This window comes from Aristolochia californica, unplaced genomic scaffold, assembly GCF_029961685.1.
Source record: "Aristolochia californica isolate CCGP_79_NKW_82.1479 unplaced genomic scaffold, dmAriCali1.0.hap1 SCAF_7, whole genome shotgun sequence".
Taxonomy (NCBI): domain Eukaryota; kingdom Viridiplantae; phylum Streptophyta; class Magnoliopsida; order Piperales; family Aristolochiaceae; genus Aristolochia; species Aristolochia californica.
The window spans coordinates 3,132,100-3,154,267 of record NW_027182268.1 but is presented as its reverse complement, the minus strand read 5'-3'; the positions used below and the strand labels follow the sequence as shown (position 1 = coordinate 3,154,267).

Here is a 22,168-nt window from a genome sequence, read left to right as displayed (position 1 = left end):
TATTACCATTGGAAGCTGTTGAGAAGGAAGATTTCAAGGACACCCTGGAGATCAGTGAGAAAGAAGAGAGGTTTTATTGGTTTTTGAAAGCAGTTCAGGAGGATGTCATATTCGAGCAAGAGCAAGGATTTGTTGAGAACAGACTCTTTCAGCCAAGCCATATCAATTCTAGGTTTCTTGGCAAAGGATCTGGTGGAGAGAAACCCTCTTCTAATAATGACTGACTTGAAAACGGTGACCGAGTAGAGCTTCATGCAGGTTTGACTGCCGCTTGAGCCTTTCAAATTTTCTCCACAGGGAGGGAGAGAGACCGGTCCAACCCAGTCAGTGCTCTTTCGAGTTTTTTTTTTTTTTAAATGGAATGTGTGAATATTTAAAAAAAGAGACAGAAGAAATACAACCTATAGAGAGGGACCATCCTCCACAATGAGGCTTTGGAGGGAACATTTAATCTGTTTTTCCCCGTTCACCAGTCAAGCTGTGAAAATCAGCTGCGTCAGCCGGTTTTTTCACTCCCTCTGGGTCCTTTTAAGTTACAGACCTGGACAGGACACCAGCTGTTGTTGAACCTGGTTCCAGTGTCTGATTCAAGTTTTTAAACAGTTTAAATCAAGGTGTAATATCTAACACAGACCATATCTGACATGGCAGCCAAGCCAACTCAGAGTGACTAAAGTAATGTCATTTTAGAGTTTACCATTCTACATGGGACCAAATAGTTTATGAATGCAAGCAGTTAGCAAAAGAAACGTCAGAGAATGCAGGCAAAAACTTATAATAACAAATGTCAGCCGAATTAGAGCAAATTAAAGCCACAAAATCTCCTCCTGCACAATTTTATCGTAGGTAGGATCCAAACCATCCTCCTAGAGGGACCCATCTTGAACTGCACCAGCTCAACAATATACACCATTGAAGAAAATTCTAATTTGGGAACTGTGGACATTTTTTACCTGCGTTGGTTGATTTTTGTTTCATTGATTGATGAACGAGTAAGTGTTGAAAGATGAACAGAAAGATTTCAAACTTATATGGACAGAAAGATGAACAGTAGCTAATCATCGTCCGGATAAAAATCCTTAATCTTGACATCTGCATCTTCCCCATACTGAATGCAGTTGTCAATGTATGACAACACATATTTAATACTGCAATGGACCAAAAAAAATAAGCATCAGTTTTTCTTTGTATGTGCTGAGAGAGAGAGACAGTGGTGGGGGTGCTCAACCTTCTCTCCTTCCTCAAGTCAAGAGGTATGAAATTAACCATGTGATATTCATCAACCTAACAAAAAGAAGCACATTAAAGACGTCATTAAAAAAACAAAGACCAAAGAAGTAAACAAATATCGCACACAGAACTAGTTTCTAATCCCCAGAATTTTACAAAGAACTTGTCAAGTTTTAATAAATGCACAAAAGATTCAATTATTTGCACACTCACCAGTTCTGCCAAAGCTTTGTTCAGCTTTGCAAACTGAGGAGCCATGTGCTGATTCAGCTCTGATAAAAGAAATCTTGCCTCTGGATTCAAATACCTACAACCAGCGCATAGAATGAACATTACGCACTACAAAGATTTCAAACTAACAGAGGATCCTAATCTCAACATAGAAATTCATATTCAAGGAAAATCGAATCCAATTAGTTCTTTTTACTGTCTCAAGGAATTTGACCCTCCCTCTATGCCAAGTGCAATCTCTGGAATAACAGCAAGCATATGATTTTGCTTGATCGTGAATTAAATCCTCTATGCACATCAGGCAAAGAAAATAAAATAGTAAAAATATATAAGAGATTGAGAAAAACTCACTCTTCAAGGTCCTTTTTGTTCATCACAAGGTCCATCTTGGTAAGAATGTTGACATGAGGCAGCTCAAGCTGGACCATTGCAGAAAGAGATGCCATGCAGCCACTTATATACTTGGTTACATCAGTCATAAACTGAAATTTATTAAAACTGAATAATGTCAAGATAAAAGGTTTGAGATATACATCCCTCATGAAAAGTACAGGCTTTTAGTAGGCAATGATACCTGTGAATCAAGTAAGTAAACAGCACAAACATTGAAGTTCTTTCGTTTTAGGTGTTCCACAAAGTTTTTCAGAACCGGAACATGAGAGAAGAGCTCGATCTGGCCTGTACATCACAAAGTTTGTAAGGATTTACTTTACCACATTTCATTAAAAAATATAATAAAAAATACTTTACAACTTCATTTCTAGACTAATGATAGACCAATCAAATGAAACTACACAGATCTAAATGCATGAAAAAGCAGAAACTATTGAGCAGACCCAGTAAAGTCTATTGAGCAGTACCATGAAGTGGCCACAGTCTGCAGAATTTCACATCTTTTATATTGATAAGGAACTATTAAAGCAATTTCAGAGCATGTAATCAGATAGCACGCTTGACTGGCAATCCTGGTCAAATTACAAAAAATTGCACATGGCAAGACTGTAGGTACATCAGACCTCTCAACAGGTGTAGTTTAGTCCAAATTACCAGTTTGGACGACCACTTCAATAAGATGCAAGGCCACCCAACTCTAGTAGAGATCTCACAGACCATCAGCCATAAAAAAATGTCACAGACTCGAAAACATAAATAACCTTGATTAATGACATAGTGGAAGAACGTAAATTAAAAATCAACAAAAATGAAAACACTAGTGTATAGAGATAACCATGCACCTGGGCAATCGAAAACAAGATAGTCATCATCCAAATAGTTCTCTAACTCATCTGCCAACCAATCATCTAAATTATCTTCAAGGTGCCTGAAAGTGTTTTAAGGAATTCAAACTTCACAGAAGCAGGGTTAAGCAGTGTGAGGTTCCCATTCATAAAAACCAAGTAAATGCAGACTAAATCAGGTTGACCTCTTTGGAAAGGCTTAATGACTATGATCAGCCAAAAATAATCTTTAAGTTGACCTCTTCAATAGCCATTAACAGAGCAATTTCATCACAGAAAATGGTAATTCAAGATATTATGATTAAGAGCATTGGCCAGTTACAGTAAGGGTCTAAACAAACTAAAACGTTCATGCAGGGTGATCATGTGTTTTGAAGAATGCCACTTTAGCTTTCTTACGTTACTCCCAATGGGTTTGGGCCATTACACAAGGAAAAAGAGAATTCTTGGTCACCTTTCATATTAGAAACCATTTTTGTAATGGAGTCAAAACAATCAAGGGAAGACAAGTTCTTACATAGGAAAAGATGGAATTACAATAATTAGATGTATTTCAGAATCTCTTTGCACATTTAGCTCTCTCATACTGTTCAGAGGGTTGTACACCACCTATGGAATAATATATTGCGCATGATGAAAAACATCAATTGCATCCAAGTGCTTGATATCCATTTATCTTAACAAAATAATATTTTCTCGCAACTGAAAACCTTCAAAATATAAGCAAATAAATCCACTTAATGAAAAAAATTGAAAAAAAAAAATTAAACATAACCAAAGGATACTCCATGCAATAGAGAAGGCCTCCATTGGGGCCTAAACCAATTTCCTCCATCACATCATCTAAGCTTATCAGTTCTCTAATATCTGAAAACAAAAGTAGCTCATTATAGAAGGGTCACCTCAAGAGAAAAAAAATACTGTACATCAATAAAAAAATAAAAGATCTGTAATTGATAGTTACCCATGGCAACAGGATAGTCGAAATGTTCTGCTGCTGGATCTAAATTTACTATATGTACAGTCCTCCGCATGGTCTCGCAGTGTTGATATAAACTAGAACAGTATGTAGACTGACGCCACAAAATAAGAACGAGAAAGGTAAAGCAACTAGTCAGAAAAAAAACAGATCCTAACATGCCTCATAACAAAGAGAAGGTACACTTCGCTGAACAATAATAACCAGTAAGACACAAAGCAAGCGACCACCTTGCCACTGCCTGCAGGGCCAATAACAAGCTGTGCATAACCCATGATTGGTCACTGGAGTTGAATCACCAATTCACAAAAGATGTGCGGTACAACCGAAAGAATCGAAGTGACTCAAGAACAGCTACAGCAGCGTATGCAGTACACCATACAGCAGCAGCAAACAGTAAGCTTAAGAAAGAGGAAGAAGCCATGTCCACTGACAAAAGTTAATCATTGAATGTTGCCTGTGTCGCATACAAAAGAAATTTGATAATGCAGCTCTGAAAAGAAAAAAAATTAGTACAGGACATCAAATAAGAAAAAACATATTTGCATGGTCTTTATCTCTGATTCATACAGGATGTCAGAAATTGGTAGTAGAAACAAGGAAAAATTAAAAGATGGAAATGGGGATAATATGGCATCTTGATCCATAAATATAACATTCTATACATACTCCAATCTTATCAAAATAAAGAGTGAAAAAGAAATGGTAAAAGAAGGAGAGATGATCTGAGGACCTCAAATACCATACAACAAACATGATTAGCAAAATTGCCAACATTATCCCAAAATCTTTCAACACCTATCTCAAAGTACAACTAGTCACCGTCATCACTGAATCTAAATCTGACAGATTGACTCACCAACCAACTAGTGGAACTACATTGCGCGAGGTCCTGGTTGAAGTCTCACCAAGGTAACGGGGTGTGGAGTATCTATTCAATTGCCAATCAACACTAGGATAAATATAAAAAGTAAACATAAAACTAGCCTCATGAATACAACTTGAGTTTCTTCTAATTTTTCATTTTCTTGCGGCATTAAAACAATAAAAGGAAGGCTAGAACAGAATTCTAGTAAATATATAGCAGTATGAGAAAGAATGAGCACCCCTAGCAAAACAAGGAGGTAGGAAGCGGTAAAGGTCTTGCTTGTTTGATAATCAGTGGGCTCGCATGAAAATACAGAAAACTAGACAGAAGGTGCCAAATGTGCGTCTCAGAACTAAGAAACCCCAAAAAATATGCAACAAAAGGATACAATGCCGGCAATGAAATACATGGAGACACAGCTCTCCTGGTCCAAGTTGTTTAGGCTGCATTTGGTAGCATAGAAAGTGGGGAGAGAAAAGAAAAAGAAAAGAAAGAGAGAAGAGGGGCTTCTTTTCTCTGGTTTGGCAGAGAAGATAAAATGGTAGAGAAACATGATTTCTTTTGTTTGGATGCACATGAAAAATGGAGAAAAAAAGGTAGGAAAATTAATAATATATAATATTTAAAAAATTTTAAAACCATTTTTTTAATGTGAATTCACAAGCACACATTTCCTTTATCCCTGATGAGCCTTGAACCCAAAACCTCACACTAAAAAACCCCCATGTGACTCATTTGAAAATAATAAATAAATGTATGACGAATTTTCCACATTTTTAGTATTTCTATGAATTTGAATAGTAACCTATGAAATATTGGAACATTTGACAAGAAAATAAATTAAGTTTTTTTCAGAGTTAACTCAATGTGCTCACTTGAACATGTTGAGAAGCTATCTTTGTTTCTTTTTTACCATAAAAAATCACAAATTTATAATAGGAATAACTATAATCATTTCCCTCAAGAAAATAAGAATTATTATTTTAAAAAGCAAAGTTGTTAAAATAATTATTAAAGGCTCTGATGATCAAATGACTCAATCAAATCCAGTGTTACAAATAGGGATGTGAAATTTGAAGAGATTCTAGATCCAGATATTTACCAGATTCTGGTCTCTTGGTTCTGGTTCGAATCAAGAAACAAGTTGGATATCGTCAAGAAATAAGAAATAGAAGATTGAGAGGAGAGAGAGAAAAAAGAAAGAAAGAAAATGTTGAAAGAAAGCGTGAGAGGAGCTCTCATTGGGGTTCAGAAATCGACCCCCAATTCTCTTTATTCACATAAGTGAACTTAAGGGACAATTACACTTTTACCCTTTCAACACTTAACTCATAACTACCCATCCGCACCTCTAAACAACATAAAAATAGTACCATGGACACATCTAAACATTCTGAACATGATAGTACCCTTCCTGAAATATACAAACAATGTAAAAGAACCAAATTGTCCCTTATACTTTACTTTAACACTCCCCCTCAAGCTGGAGCATAGTGTATAGAAGCCCCATCTTGTTACAAAATGCCCCAACTTTATGTTTATTCAATACTTTAGTAACATATCACCAACTTGATCATTAGACCAAATATAAGGGGCTAACAACTTTTTTTCCGGATCATTGCATCTCGAGTAAAGTAACAATCAACTTCTATGAGTTTAGTCCTTTCAGGAAACACTAGTAGCCGACACTGAAAATAGCTGCCTGGTTCTATACACGGTCTTAGGTTCAGCAACCTCCAAGTTTAATGCTTGAAGAACTGATCTCGCCCACTTCATCACATATAGTAGAGCAGGCCACCACATTCTGCTTCTTAATCTTCCAACTTACTAAATTTCCTCCTAGAAACACACATTAGCTAGTAGTGGATTTACTAAATATTATCCAAAATTTCAGATTCGAGTTTGAATGCTTAGCTGGATTAAGGAAGCAAAAGACATAACTTTCACGTGTTACTTTGCATTCTAAGGAATCTAAATATTATAAGAAAAGACACAATGTTCTCTGGTGTACAAAACAGAAAAGACTGTTCACTGTAGGTTTTATATTTAGGATAGATTTTTTATTTTTTTTGAATGTTGAAACCTTTTACCCTGGTGAAACTTGAATCTAAGACTGCACATTAAAAAAGACTACTAACTATAGATTGTATGTAATGAGAGATCATTTTTTAATCAAATTAACGAGAGAGATTCTTCTTTCATTCCCTATCTTTTCCAATCTTCTATTCTTTACAACCCCCTTGACTTAGGTATTGTTAGGTGTCAAGTCAGTTGCTATAACATTGATCTCAGCCAAAAAAAAAAAAAACAATATCACTAGCAGAAAAGTTGAAAAAGAAACTACTTCATGAGACAACAAGGTAACTCAACCAGTTAAAGAGCTATATTTCTCAATGTAGGAGATCACAAGAATGCAGAAATAAAAACCCTAGCAAGCCACGCCTTATTCTGCTGAACGACAAAGCTGTTACATCAGATTCAATAAAATGTAATCAGCATATAATGTCTAAGTGAATGAGGCTTCGAGTTATTAACGTAAACTTGTCAATAATCATATGTACAAATGCACATATACAACACAATGCCATCAATGCAAACGAAACAAAATGCCTTATAACAGCATAACAGACCCTGATTGTGCCACATACACAAGCTCCATAAAATTTATATGTACTATTCAAGTAAAAGATGCTAAACTAGTAATATGAGCAGCTAAAACTACAAAGTTTTGTAAAAGTCCCATAAAAGTTTGATTCCTGAATAATGCAGCTTGATTCCTTCTATTTTTAAATCGTTTGACTGCTCACAAAACCTCAAAAAAATGCCGCAACCTTACGATGGAGCACCATAGAACTCCAAATACTCCCATGCAGGTGTGAAATTGGCTTCAAAACTCCAATCTGGGTGTTTTCTTTTTCTTCATTGGATGATTCTCATATTTAAGTTCGATCTAACTATTTTTATTTAATTACTTTTCATGCGGGTGTTTGATTCTTATATTAAAGATGGACTGAAATTAGCTTAATGAATCTGGGAAGAGCTACTCAAGCTCAATGAACGCACAAAAAATACCTGATCACACTTTCAAGCCACGGAAGCATCAAACAAAGAAGTATAAATGTTGAAAATATTGATATCATCAAATCAACTGATAGAGAAAATAACTCACCCAGACCCTGGAAAAGGAAAAGCAACTAAAGCAACGAACATAAAACACAACAAACCAAAGAAAATTTTAGTTTCTGGGGCCTGAGAAAGGTGATGCAAGTGACTTCAACTTCTTTAGATGCTTCACTGCTGGACTGACAAAATGAACTGCTAACACTATTTTGGCTACGGATATCTCTTCCTAGATTTTCCTGAACGGTTGCTGAACAGTTACTTGTAAAATGGTGAGTTGAACATTTGTAAACTGCAATGCATGATAGTTGCTTCTTTTTCAATCCATCGTGAAAACAGAGCAGACCACATAACTATATATCAAAGCAGTGATGCATGGTTCTAGTTCACAAGCATTCATAGATTGGGTCTCCCATTATTTCACACATCTGATAGTACAGATCCTAGAAACCTCCATTGAAAGTACAGATCCTAGAAACCTCCATTGAAAGCATGAGACAACAGAGGAGCTGGAAGAGTAAGCGAAGACGAAAGAAGATTTGACAGAAGAAAGCTGCAAAGATGGCATAACACACGTAGGGATTTGGACTTTCCCATTACGTTAGAAAAAATAGGCTAAAGGCACGATCGGGGAAATAATTTAGCACTATCTCAACTGACTGATACGAAGTTACAATCACTTCTCAGTGAACACTAAAACATTTGTGACTTCAAAATCAAATAGAAGCAACAGAAAAAAAAAAAAAAAAAATCGACGCTCACTTTCATAATCAAATAAAAAACTTAATCAGAAACCATATGGAAGTAAAAAGTCAGAAATTTTACCACTGAATAAAAGAAGACGAGCTCAAACAGAAAATTGGAAAAGAAAAAAAGAGAGCCAGAAGACAATCAGAGAGGAAGAGAGAAGAGAGAGGATTCGCACAAAGCCAAAGAGAAAGGAGAGAGAAAGAGGTACCTGCAAACCTTTGAAGCCGGCGAGTGAAGCTCTGAATCCGAGCGAAGGAAGACCACTGACTCGTCGTGAAGAAAGGTACCGAAGGTACGAGAGAAACAGAGAACCTGATCATTTATAAAATTCTCTCTCCACGTTCTCTTTGTTTTATTTTCTCTTCGAATTTTTTATTTTCCAACTAGGATTCGTGTGTACGGAATTGAAATCTCTGTATTTTTAAATTGAGTATTACATAAAGGCCAATAAAACCCTAAAACATTCATAAAAAAACATAAATACAAGATGATTGATGAATGATCTATTTTTCCTTGAAATTTTTTTGAAAGGTAAAGGAAAAATACCTTTTCGTGTTATTAGACCGAAATATTTTGACCTTGGTTTGAAATTAATTTTCCACCATAATACCTTGGGCTTGTCCTTCAAATATAATCACGTAACTCCTGAGTAATCATCCATAAATATAAAGAAATACTTATATTGAGATATATTTGGGACATTAACTGGTCCTCACATATCCGAATGAACTACAATAAAAGGACTAGAAATAATATTGTTTTGCTTGGGTTAAAAAAATGATCTATGGTGTTTCCTAAGCTTACAAAATTAATATGACAACTGTGTAATCGAATGAAGAGAAGGAACCAACCTTTTTTAAATTTGTTAATAAGGGATGACCAAACCTTTTTATGCCATTTGGTTGACTCTTCTGTAATGGTTGTTGCTACTGCTATCAATATAGTAGGGTCCATATAGTAAAAGCCCCTTCTCTCATGGCCACCACCAATTGCTTGTTTTGTCTTGATGTCCTGAAACACACAATGAGATGGAAAAAAGTAACAAAACAATTAAGTATTTTGGTCAATTGACTCATCGACATAAGACTCAAAGAAAATTGAGGGACAAACAAGACATTAGAAAGTGAAAACGATAGTGAAATGGTAGATGTACCAGTACCTTGAGTCTTAGCTTGAAAACGACATATGCAATGGAGATAAAGTGATCAAAAGTACAAGGTGTCGTAGAGGACAAATTTGTAATTTTACTTGTGAGGTGTTTAGAGGTTCCAGAATCAATGATCCAAGGTGAATTGTTAGAGCATGAAATAAATGAATATGTACTAGTAGTAGCAATTGTGGCAATTGTGTTGCTTGGGGAGCGGCCATCATACTTTTAAACTTCTGAAACTAATCATGATCATCTTCTAATAGAGTCAATCTTCCTTTGGAGGACTCTTAGGGTGTCACACTGTTGGTAGATGTAATAGAGGTTGATGCTTGATTAACCTTGAAGTAAGGTGATTTGCCATGAAGGTTCCAACAATTTTCAGCTAGATGGTTGTGGTGCCCACAAAAGGTTCACCTTGCCGACCACCAATGTTAGAGGTAGGAGCATTCCCACCTCTAACTCTTCCTCTACCATGTGTCTTTTCACCTCTTGTTTTACTTCTATTAGAACTATTGTTTCATCTCCCTTGGGAGAACATAGTTGAGTTTTCCACTTGTTCTACTCGATTGTTGGACTCTTTAACAGGAATCCATAGCATGGTTGCATATACATCATTAAAAGAATATTTTGCAACAGAGCTAAGTACTTGTGACTTGGCAACATCCAAGTAGGGTGGTAGATTAGCAAGACACATAACCGACACTAGGTTTTCCCTCTGTTTTTCTTGTGCAACAACATCAAGTGCATATGGTTGTGTAACCTTCCAATCTTGTAGCAGCCCTCTAAATCTGCTAAAGTACTCATGAAGATTGACTTTTGACTTTGTGTTGCATATCTCCTAAAAAATATCATAAATCTTTTGTAAAATGTCAGGGGTAGAATATAATTCAAAACACGTGCCCTAGATTGCGTGGTTGTCTCTAGGTGCATTACAATGTTTACCACATGTTCCTCCATATTATTAATCAACCAATTAATAACTAGTATGTCTTCCCTCAACCACTTATGATAAGAGGGTTGATCCACATGCACAGGTGGTAGAGTTATATGCTCAAAAAGGTCTCCAGTAATAAAAAAATGACTCACACATTGGGACCAAGACAAGTAATTACTCAAGTCTTTAAGTAGAATTGTAGTAATCCTTAAGGGATCACCTTTGTTGAAATCATCATATGTAGAGGAAGAGGAAGTATTGGACAATTCAAACATTATGACTTACAAAATAACTTTTTTTTTTTTAAGAAAACCAACACCTTTAGGTTAACTTAGGAGGAAAGAGGATAACACTTTATCAAAACTAAAAAATATTTGAAGTTATAGAATGCAAAACTATGTAATGTTAAGTGATCAAATTCAACAAGTAACAAGCGAATAAACCAGCCAATAGATCACATGAGCATGACCCCTTTTTCGTTTTTTTTTTGTTGTTGGAGAATCTAAACCGAATTCTAATCACTCAATAACTAATGGTGATTAAAAAAAGGAAAAAATTAACTAGGTGTTGGTAAGAAAACAATAAAAAATGAACTAAACTAATGATTACTTTCCAAAACTATTCTTCAAACCCCAACTTAGGGTTTTAACAACTTAATTGAGCAACTACTCCTTCAACAAAAAAGAAATTAAGGAGAGCTTCAAGAGGATTTTTAGAATTCCTAAGGAGGAATTTTTGGCATAAAAATTAAATACAAAACAAGGAACGAAGGAAACTCATGCACATGATAAAAAAAATTGTGATTTTAGCCATTCAATATGAAAAAGAAATGAATTTTGACGGGGAAAATTAGGCTTGAGTAAAAATAACTTTGTGACTATCAAAAAATTGAATTCAATCCATCATAGTGTGAAACATAAGGTGAAACTTATTTGATTAAGGAAAGAATTTGCTGAATTGACTTCAGCCTTGTGCTCCTCTTCAAAACTACTAGAACCCTTTGTTGGTTGAAGGCTGAATTGAATTTTCTCACTGCTAAACTTTCATAACTTGATCGATTCTACTTTAAGCCCTAGAATTCCAGCTCTGAACCATGATGAATTCTAGGGTTTAATCGATGGATTACTTGGTCTGAGAAAAAGTAGAAGAAATAAGAAAAAAAAAAGGAAGACAAGAAGAGAAGATGAGAAGGAGAAGGCAAGAGCACGAGTTGAGGAGAGCAACTTTAGGGGTTAAGAGAGAGCACATGAATGAGTTCTCCCCCCTCTCTTTCTTATTTATATAGGTGGGGCATAGATGCCCTAATATATAAGAAAAAAAGAACACTTAAACTAACTATTAGTTACAACTTATGCCTCTCACTCTCATAATTATATAGAATATCACTCAAACTACTTCAACACTAAACCAAATCAATACAACATAAACAATAAGCAACACAATCAACCATCAATACAATTTTTTTTTTTTTTTATAGTGGTTCACAACCCTATCTGAGATTATTGTATCCACTCTTAAGTTGTTTGCACTTTGAAATTGAATTCACTAAATAAAAAACCAAACGCCATCTACAGTCACAAATCTAAAATATCCAAATTACAACACTTACCTTACACTTGGGACTTACAGTTAGCATCAACTAGGTACAAATACCTAACTCATTAAGGGATTTTCAATAATTACCAATCAACTTATCCAAATCTTGATTAATTTAAAATTTCAAGGGTTACTTTTCAAATGTAGTTCAATAGTGCCTATTAATAGGTTGATATTATAAACTCAAGATTAATATAAATAATACCCAATCCTATGGTGAATCTACCAATATTGATGATGGCATGCAAATATTTTATGTAACATGTGATGTATTTTTTACGCATGCTACTCTGTTGTAGGCCATAAATAATTTTTGGGCATACTGTCATTATCAGGGTGGAATACTAAAGAGAAGTTGGCATGCATAGTTTGTATGAGTGAGACTGGTTCTCAAAGGTCAAAACATGGAGACAAAGAATATTACATGAGGCATCACTGTTATCTACCCTCTAACATTTATGTTGAAAGAGTTGAATCAAGTTTAATGGAAAACAAGAGCATGAACCTCCAAAACCTCCAATTCAGTTGACAGATGGTTAAAGTTGAGGCATAACTTAAATATTATGCACATTGAAAAAACGTTTTTGACAATATAATAGGCACAATTAAACATTATGGATGAATCAAAAGACTCTCCCAATGTCAACTTAACATGCAAGAAATGGGATTAGAAAGGAATTACACTTTATTAGAAACGGTAAGGAGACGCTCATGCCGATCACATTACACACAATATCCTTGGACAAGAAGAAGAAGGTTTGTGCTATGCTCAAAACTATTAAGTTCTCATATGGGTATACTTCAAACGTAGCACGATGTCTACGTATTAGCGCTCCCAATCGATCAGATATAAAGACTCACAACTTTCATAAAGATCACCATTAAGGAAGATGTTCTTTGATATTTAATTTATGAAGAGAGCACTTAAAATTGGCAACAATAGAGATATGAACTCTTATTGGACTAATCTTGGAAACTAGAGAAAATATTTCTTCATATGCAATGCCATAAGACTGAGTGTAGCCTTTAGCAACTAGTCAAGTTTTGAGTTGTAAAATGTTGTCATCCAGATTGTGTTTGATTGTAAAGACCCATTGCCCACTGGTTTTCTCCACTTAGCAGAGGAGATGTCCCAAATGTGGTTATCATTCATGGTCGTTATCTCTTCTTCCATGGCAACTCTCCACTCTAGATGTTTTAGAACCCCTAAATAGGTCTTGGGAATAATAACTAAACATACGACCGCTAAAAAGAAACAACAACTCAAGGATAGTTTGTGAGTGGACACAAAATTAGAAATTAGATATGTGGCAGACGTGATCTTAATACAAGAATGGGTAGTTTTATGAATAAAAGTTGGTTTGTCATCATAATGTGGACCAAAACAATAGGATAAGAAGAAACAATAATATTTGAGTCAAAAGACTACACTAGTGACCGGTCAACTACGGCATAGCTAGGCCAAGATGAGCTAGACAATGGATCATCTTGTGGCTATGATTGAGACTGGTCTAGTGGTACAATTCGTCTGGGCATACCTATAGAGAAGTTTAATCCTAGTGGAATAATTTGGTCGATAGAGTAGAGATGGCTGGTAACAAATATAACCTTTTTTATTTTTAAAGTATCCAAGAAGGATACATTTCTAAGCTTTGGGATCAATAAAATAGATAGGTTGTGAATAAAACAAATACAACCAAAACCCTAGCAGGAAGAGGAAACTTATCACAAACAAGAAAAAAAGTTGAAAATGGAGTTTTATTTCTAATGACACTGGAGGGTATATGGTTGATGAGATAACATGTGGTACAAACTTTGTAAAGACAACAAAATTTTGGAAGATTCATGGATACTAATAAGGATCGTGTAACATTCTAGAGGTGTCTATTTTTCTGTTTTGCAACACTATTCTATTGAAGTGTATAAGCACATGAGATCTAGTGTAATGCCTTTTTGCTTACAAAAGGATTGAAATTGAGAAGATGCATATTCTTTGGCATTGTTACAAAGAAAGATCTGAATTATCTTTTGGAGTTAGGTCTCAATCATAGCATAAAAAGATTCAAATATGGGAAGCAACCTAAAATGATCTTTCATTAAATAGAGTCAAGTGACACGAGTACAATCATAAACAAAAACAAGAAAATATCTCTATTGAGTGATGTTGGAGATTTGAACCGGCCCCAATACATCAAAATGGATTAATAGGAAGGAGCTAAAACTGGATATGTTTATTCAAGGAGGAAAACACTCCTATGATGCTTGCTCAACTCACACGGAAAATTAGTCACAGTTTTGAGAGAGGGAATTAAACTTAGTATCACATGTATTGAAGGATGACCTAGACTTTTGTGCCATTGTAAAGCTTGTTAACTTAATGTAGACACTACTGGATGTAGCAACCTCTTCTCTGAAGCCCTTTGAAGATGATCCTTGAGTAAATTTAGAGTCTTTTGGTTCTAGAGCAATATAAGTTGATTGAAATTAGCTGGTCTTCCATGTCACTTCGGACAACTTTCACCACATGATTGGATATTCCACACTAGGAGGAGCTATGGGTAGTAAGAAACTCACTTGTAGTGCAGCCTCAACCAAAATTCCCTTGTCCTCCTCTTCTTCTATTGTGGCCTCTTCTATGAAGCCCTTTGAAGGTGATCCTTGAGTAAATTTAGAGTCTTTCGGTTCTAGGGCAATATAAGTTGATTGAAATTAGCTGGTCTTCCATGTCACTTCGGACAACTTTCACCACATGATTGGATATTCCACACTAGGAGGAGCTATGGGTAGTAGGAAACTCACTTGTAGTGCAGCCTCAACCAAAATTCCCTTGTCCTCTTCTTCTATTGTGGCCCCTTCCATTGTTACATTGTCCTCTGCCTTGCCAAACCATTGCTGAGGTCTGGTCCGTGAAGGTTGCTCGATTGGCTTGGTTGGAATTCGAAGTCGAGGTAATACACAAGAGGATGGCCCAAAAGGGTAAGTGAGAGTAAAAAAAGGACAGTAGGTGGAGGTAACAAATAGATAGCTACAAATCTCGTCTCACCACTGGAGCCTATTACCAGATTGTTAGAAAAGGGTGATCAACAATTATAACCAGGAGAGTGTTGTCCTAACGGTGGTCCTAGATGACTCACAAGACTGAGATGAAGATGCAAATTCTGCCATACTCAGATCTATTGAAGAGTAAGACGAAAAACAGCTAGCTTTGCATTTGGCGACGAAAGGCAAGGAGACGAGAGGAAACAAGTTGCTGGCGATGCATAAGACAGCGAAAAGAAACTATAATCTCATAGCTCTAATCTCACATTAATGCACGGCAACAAGAGTTATATAAGAAGCCGTTTTCACAAGGCACAAGGAAAGAAGCTAACTTTGGTTGAAATTCTAATTAGAAAACAACTCTGATTATCAGCAGCCAATAAAGGTACTAACATTCATTAAACAACATGAGATCGTTCTCAGTTTTTTTTTCTTCACATGGAACTTCAATTGAAGGAGATTACAAAGAACATCTCAACCACAAGAGGTAGAGAAAAAGTTGTCCTTCAAATTCCTTCGAAAATTGGCTGCATAGCAACAGTTACACGTATATAAAAGGTCCCTATAACAATAGTACAGCAAAAAATTACATGACTTGATCCAGTATCAGGCCCAGTTTCTAAAACAAATCTCAGGATATATCCACTCACATTTGAACTGGTGAAGTATGGAGAACACGATCCGATTAGTTCTCTTGAAGCAGACAGGCTCACAAGCTAACGAAACAAAAACCAAGTTGCTGCATGGAAACCCCACTGCTGACCAACAAACACATAATAGAAGAGAAATTGCTAACCCCTAAGCAGGAAAAGAAAAATTAAAAAGAGAAGAGCTGAGAACCTCTTTAAATGGCCCACAACAAAAGTGGGTCCGTGCCCATGTCACCATTTCAATAGAAGAAAACAAAGAGTAAATTATGGAAAAAAAATCTATCTTCTCTTTGTTGAAGGAAGCAAACAGTCATACACCCGCTCCATTCGGGATGCTATAACCATTTTATATGCTGTTGTCACTTTGGGCTTCGCAACATCCAATATATCCTGTCTCAAGCTGTAAATAACAAGATCCATATTAGTTCCCAGGAAATGTGCTGTTTTGAGCAGTAACTATTACTGAAGTTGCAGCTTACCTACACCATTCACCAGTTTCCTTTGCATGCCTTTCCACGGCCTTGAATAACCGGTCAAGACTATATAGGAGTAAGCCAAACATACATTGGCCATCTTCATCCTGTAATGACACTAACTTATCTTATCCCTTTTATTAAAAAAAAGGTTCAACAAATAATCTATAAAATTTTTGTAGGTCGTATTACAAAAATAAAGCCTCCAAATTTGTTCACAAGTATGACCCATTTTCTTAGAAAATACTCTTATGGAAGATATGATTCAGGTAAATTTATCAAATATTATCTCTCTCTCTCTCTCTCTATCTATATATATATATATATATATATATATATATATATATATATATATATATTTTTTTTTTTTTTTTTTTTTTATATTGTTGAAAAAAATGATATTTCATTTTTAAGGCCAAATGGCAAGAGAAACAAAACATTAGGCAGGAGGCCCTCTTTCAAAAACTAGATTTTGAGAAACCAAAATTTATCTTTACCTATATTAGTCTTCATAGTTCATACTTAACAAATTGAAAGACTCTGAAGTAACCATATTTGTTTTGTTTCTTAAACCATGACCTTAATGTAAAGGTGATAACACCATTTCATATTATTTCCAATAGTTTTAAAGAAACCTTTAGAAGTAAGCACCAATTTTGATTAACAAACTTGAAATCTAAATCTTCTTTTTGGAAACAAACCATTTTTATGTCCTTTAGAACTAACAGAAACTCAAAGCCCTCATGCACCCAATCATGGGGGAAAGGCACACAATCCTTCTATGAACTGCAGACCATCATCTATGGCAATAAAAAATTAACATATTGACTGATCCAGCACAGAACTAATGAGTGACCATTCTTCCCACTTGATTTTTGGTGTATTGCTACTGAAAGTGAGAGTAGACACCATTCACTATGTGAATCCAGGCTTGCCACTACAAAAATCTACCAGTAGGGAATCCAACCAGGCAGTTACTAGCAGTGACTGAACAAGAAAATGAATTTGTATGGGTTCCCTGACCAGCCCATGATACACAGACTTCTAACCACTGCATAAGCAAGTCCAACCTAGGCACCACAAACATTCCCCCATAGGGGTTTCAACTTGGTAGTCACTCCAAATGACTGAACAAGAAAATAAAAGTGTCCCCTGACCAGCCCATGACTCACACAGACTTCTAACCACAACATAAGAAAGTATTTACTTCGAGAAAGCACACTGACACAAAACTAGGAGCAAATATGAATTAGTACACATCATATGGTCTAATCACTCGAACCATGCTCTATCAACATTGTTACAGAAACTGATAAACATCAATTAGGTTTTGAGTCTCACAAGGCCTTGATCCACACAATTCTGAATCTGCATAATCCGTTTCTCAACTTCCACGAGAAGCAGCCTTCTCTGGAGCCGAGCAGTTCTCCCCTTCCCTTCTGCACCTGTATCCTGATTAGATAAACCAAAAAAGACAAATGAAAAAGATGGTACTTTCGAATAATCAAACAGTGTTCTAGCACTTGTTTCTTCAGCTACAACTAGAAATGTTTGAACATATGGACAAAGAAAAACTGGATCAGAAAGTAACAAGATGCATTTACTATCTCATTTTAATGGATAACATATGTATATTAGACTCTTCTCTTTTTCTTAATTATTTTTTTTTAAATAGTGAATAATTTTTATTGCTAGAAAAACAAGCAATTACAAAGAGAGGGGCAATGCCCCACAATCCCTCTTTTTCTTATTATGACATGTTAATAAGATCTAAATCTCAGCCATGCACTGTCCACAGAGCCAAATGCTAAAAGGAAAGTCTCACCCTGATGAGCCATACTCGTGCCAACATGATCAAAAGAAGGCAAAGAATGAAGGCCGGGAGTGCTGCAAGAATCGCAAAGTTGATTTCATTGGCCTTGAGAATCTGGTCCAATTCCAGCATTGCACTGTTCAAACCAAGTTTCAAGCAAATTTAGCCACTTTGTTTACACTATAAAATCTTGATTAGTCACCTATAAAACAAAAAGAAAGAAAAAATAGGGAGAGCTTACGTCTCAATATCAAATTTCAGCTTCTGAATCTGCAAATTCAAAGAACACCAAAATGACACCAAGCTTATCATTTCATAGATGAGGCGGAAGTTAAAATGACTCACATTTAACCTCCCTGGCAACATTAGAAGGGAAAACAAGGATATGTTTATTAGGTTCAGAATTTACTGATTGTGATCTCTTTTAGTGGTCTTTTCTCCTTACATGAACATAGAGACACCATTAAAAACTCAAGAACAGCTTTATGAGAACCTGAATAAGAAAAGCACGAACAATCTCTCCACCTAGAAAGTTCTTTATGGGATGCATAAGCTCCTTCTCATACCTGCAAAGAAGGGATTTGTAACTCAACTACAAATAAAAATAAATTAGATGAACAATTTTTTTAACAAAATAAACATAAATAAATGTAAATCATGCAGTACAAAAAAATTTAAAATGATTCAATTGTCTATGTAAAATAATTAAAAGTTTTCATAATGATGAAAAAGTTAACTGACATGATTGTTTGAAGACACAATAAATGAGGAAAAGTAATACTTTCTTTCTCCAAACTTGAGAATGGATTCTGTGCAACGATGTGATCTACAATCTAGGTCTGTTTGTGACAATTCACTAGACTCTGGCTGACAAGACAAACAACACAGTCAGCATTCTGGGTCAATTTGAAGTATAGCTGAGTACTAGAGTCAATAAGCAGATTTGGGTGCACTGCAGTCCAGACCAATCACTCGGCAAACTCAAAAGTGCTGATGCTTCATCTTCAGATGCATGAAGCAATTGTGTCAGTCCATTGTTCTTTATGCCATAGTGCAAGGGAAAAAGGAATGTGAAATTTTGAGGTTAATGAAATTAGAAGAAGAGACAAGAGACATGGAGAAGAAAAGTTCTGCAGCTGCCTTTGAAGGAGGCAATCTCATTAGAAGCAATTGACTATTGACCTCAAGATCCCCCTATAGTTTTGATGATAATAAACTAAGCAATTAATGATGGGCATTAAGTTAGCTTTGACAACACGGAATGCTACAAAGAGAATTTCAGGTAGCACAATCGTTTGACTGGTCAGGAGGCTTTTGAACAGCCCATTGAAAGAGGAAACAAGCAGCTCAAGGCAGAATGCACACCGTCTGGATGCCCAAGCAGCAATCATTCGACCGGATAGGAAAAAGAAAGCTCTAGGGAAACAACCGTCAGAGTCAAGTCTAAGTGGCTAGAAGGACACTGAACACAACAAGCAATGAAAAGCCATTTGTCCAAACAGTGTGGAGCCAACTGTTTGACCGCACAAGAGAGAGAAAGCTCTCTATTTGAGTTTGTTTGCCCAACTAAAAGAGGCAAGAAGAGAAAAGAAGAAGAAAAAGCATAGCCAAGAAGATCATTCATCCGAACAACCATGGGCAGAAGATCAAGAAAGAAGGACACTGGAAGGAACCGTTTACCAAGTATCTAAACAGTCAGACCAAAGAAGCCATATGCAGAGGAGAGAAAATGCACTGTGACTAGCCATTTCGCTATGGACTAAAGAAATAAAAAAGAGGTCTTTATTTCAGCCTATTTGAACAAACAGTAAGAGCAAGAATGGCATGTTCCAGAAAAATTACGGATCTTGAGTTTATTAGTTGGGAAAGAGGTTTCCTAAGTTGACTAGTCATTTTGGGACAGGGCCTTTGACCCAATTTAACATGTTATCAGAGCAGGTACTCATATGTGGGCATACACTTAAAAACTATCTACTTGTAGAGCCACAAAAGAGGGCCTACACCTAAAAACTATCCACTTGTAGAACCACAAAAGAGGACCTACACATAAACTGCCTACTCCTAAATTATCCACTTGTAAAGACACAAAAGATGGTCTATACGTGAGGGGGTGTTAAGGAATAGTCCCACATGGATTAGTGAGTACAAAGATATTGAGTTTATTAGTTGGGAAAGAGGTTTCCTAAGTTGACTAGTCATTTTGGGACAGGGCCTTGGACCCAATTTAACAAAAACAACAAACAGCCATTGTTGAAAAAAGATAGAAAACCTTCACCTTGATGCCTACTAGAAAGGGAATATACCATCAAACATATAGAGGAATTATAATTTTACCCCATTTATTTTCTAATAATAAATAAGAAAAGGAAGACCTATCATTACTGAAAATCACTACTGATAACACAAAATCACAAGAATTTTTTTACCTAGCCATGACTATCTCCAGCAGTGCTTGATCTGAGGTATCTTCTGGAAATTCCACACCTTCTGTTTGCTTGCTGAAGGCTAACAACATCCTGCACACAACAGATAATATGGAAAAGTTCTGTCACCTCATTTTCTCTTGTAAAATCATCTATCATGAATATATGCATTCCAAATCTAGCCCCTTAATGGGTTCTATAGTGTTTTGCATAAAATGAACATAGGATTGTTGAATGTGTAGTTAACATTTCAACTTCACACCTAAAAAAATTATTGAACTTTGCATAGCTCCCCAAAAAATTAAAATACTTACTTATGAAGTGAATCTTCAGTTAGCCGAACTTCTTCGAGCTCCATTACACCTTTGTGTCTTGTCCTAAATGTCTCAAAAAGCTCATCTCTGATAGATATAATCTGAAGATTGAAAAATACATGTAAACAGCATCAAATATTTTATAGTATATAACAAGATATGCTAACACTGAAAGAAAACTTGTGCATCACATAACACAAAAATAAAGTATAGAACTAAGAGCTGAAAAATTGAAAATAAAATAAAAAGTTTCACTTAATCAGGCAACATTAAGGCCCAAGGTGGATTTGCTGTAACAGGAATAAAGAAGGCTGCAGCTTTCTGAAGTAGTCAGTCATTGGTCCCCACAAAGAAATCACCAATAGAGCTGTCAATCGATCTGGATATTATCCAGACCCGATTTGGATCCAAGTCTGAAATCTTGGAAATTATCCAAAAATAGCATTCCAACGTATATTCAATCTGATACTCAATAAGGAATCCGATAAAGTTCTAATATGGAACCAGAATCATGAGATCCAGACCCAAAATCTCAACTGCTGGATTTATATCCAGCAACAGTGACTGCTCTGTTATACCCTAACCCTCCCTCTTAAATCATCTTTTACTTTATCTTCCAGAAGTCTCACAGTATCAATGGCTTTCAAACTTCTCTTCCCAGCTCTATTTGGCTTCTAATTTTCCACTTTCTGCGGCTTTTCTTTCTAAGGTATGTTCTCTCGGCCCTTTTCTCACATCTTTCTCGGCCCCTCTCTCTAGCATTCTCTCTCTTCTCCCTAGCACAATCAAGGATTCAGTGGTCAAATTGTTCACCTGTGCAGCAACTCCAACGACACCTTTCTGGCAGCAAGGTGGTGGCAAAGTTGGAGCCACCACTTGTAGAGGAGAAAACAGTGGAGCTGTTCTATGAGGGCCTGTGCTCGTACGGGCTTTTTACTGGAATCCTATGTTAGGATATTGGAGAGAGAGTGTAGAGAGGCCAGAGAGGGTCTTGTTTCTCAAGTATGAGGACATGACAGAGGACCGGATCTAATTGGAAGAATCTGACAGGGTTTCTGGACTATACTTTCTCAGTCAATGAAGAGAAAGGAGGTGTAGTGGATGAAATATCAAATCACAAGGACATTAAAAAAGAAGATTTTTACTTTTTCTCCTGACTTTTTCAGCTTCAGCAGCAGACAAATTCCTGGTGTGGATGTCTAATTTCTGATATTTCCACTGTCTTGTGTATTTTTTCATATGTTGCTGAATCAGGTTTATCATTTGAGATCTGCTTCTGTTTATCATATTCATCTCTCTTTGAGATTTTGTAGTCATTTTAGTTACAGGTTTTTGGATTTGGATATTATCTGAATCCAGA

At 36.0% G+C, this 22,168-nt stretch overlaps 2 protein-coding genes across 11 annotated transcripts in view; both read right to left on the bottom strand.

The window, feature by feature from the left end:
* Positions 1-756: 756 nt before the first annotated feature.
* Positions 757-8,700, bottom strand: LOC137936389 (uncharacterized). Of its 9 annotated transcripts, none has more exons than XM_068781013.1 (11): positions 8,625-8,699; positions 6,974-7,010; positions 3,909-4,135; positions 3,664-3,772; positions 3,485-3,566; positions 2,697-2,782; positions 2,036-2,139; positions 1,813-1,943; positions 1,444-1,537; positions 1,229-1,284; positions 757-1,148 (listed from the first exon to the last, which is right to left on the bottom strand). In XM_068781013.1, the coding sequence occupies exons 3-11, from the start codon at positions 3,951-3,953 to the stop codon at positions 1,055-1,057; spliced, it is 801 nt and encodes a 266-aa protein (XP_068637114.1). In that variant the 5' UTR covers positions 3,954-4,135; positions 6,974-7,010; positions 8,625-8,699; the 3' UTR covers positions 757-1,054. The 9 variants fall into 9 exon arrangements, with proteins under 9 accessions (XP_068637114.1, XP_068637115.1, XP_068637112.1 ...); XM_068781014.1 differs by lacking the exon at positions 6,974-7,010 and adding an exon at positions 4,538-4,609 and having other exon boundaries at positions 3,909-4,171; positions 8,625-8,653; XM_068781011.1 differs by lacking the exon at positions 6,974-7,010 and having other exon boundaries at positions 3,909-4,171; positions 8,625-8,700.
* A 6,763-nt stretch (positions 8,701-15,463) lies between these two features.
* The window catches only part of LOC137936504 (protein DGS1, mitochondrial-like), a 40,454-nt gene continuing 33,749 nt past the window's right edge, over positions 15,464-22,168 (bottom strand). The window contains exons 8-15 of one of the 2 annotated variants that reach the window (XM_068781224.1): positions 20,809-20,909; positions 20,498-20,587; positions 18,565-18,637; positions 18,313-18,341; positions 18,084-18,207; positions 17,600-17,710; positions 16,265-16,365; positions 15,464-16,185 (exon numbers count right to left, since the gene is read on the bottom strand). In XM_068781224.1, coding sequence (XP_068637325.1) covers positions 16,065-16,185; positions 16,265-16,365; positions 17,600-17,710; positions 18,084-18,207; positions 18,313-18,341; positions 18,565-18,637; positions 20,498-20,587; positions 20,809-20,909 — 750 coding nt within the window. In that variant the 3' untranslated portion in view covers positions 15,464-16,064. The remainder of the gene's footprint in view (positions 16,186-16,264; positions 16,366-17,599; positions 17,711-18,083; positions 18,208-18,312; positions 18,342-18,564; positions 18,638-20,497; positions 20,588-20,808; positions 20,910-22,168) is intronic. The other variant, XM_068781223.1, reaches the window with a different exon arrangement.

What these genes read in the sequence shown, in the direction of transcription:
- LOC137936389 (XM_068781011.1), bottom strand. Translation starts at nt 3,953, where the DNA reads ATGGGTTATGCACAGCTTGTTATTGGCCCTGCAGGCAGTGGCAAG. An exon ending in GGCCTTCTCTATTGCATGGA is followed by an intron (nt 2,783 to 3,484) that starts GTATCCTTTGGT and finishes AAACACTTTCAG; the next exon opens with GCACCTTGAAGATAATTTAG. An exon ending in GACTTGAGGAAGGAGAGAAG is followed by an intron (nt 1,149 to 1,228) that starts GTTGAGCACCCC and finishes GGTCCATTGCAG; the next exon opens with TATTAAATATGTGTTGTCAT.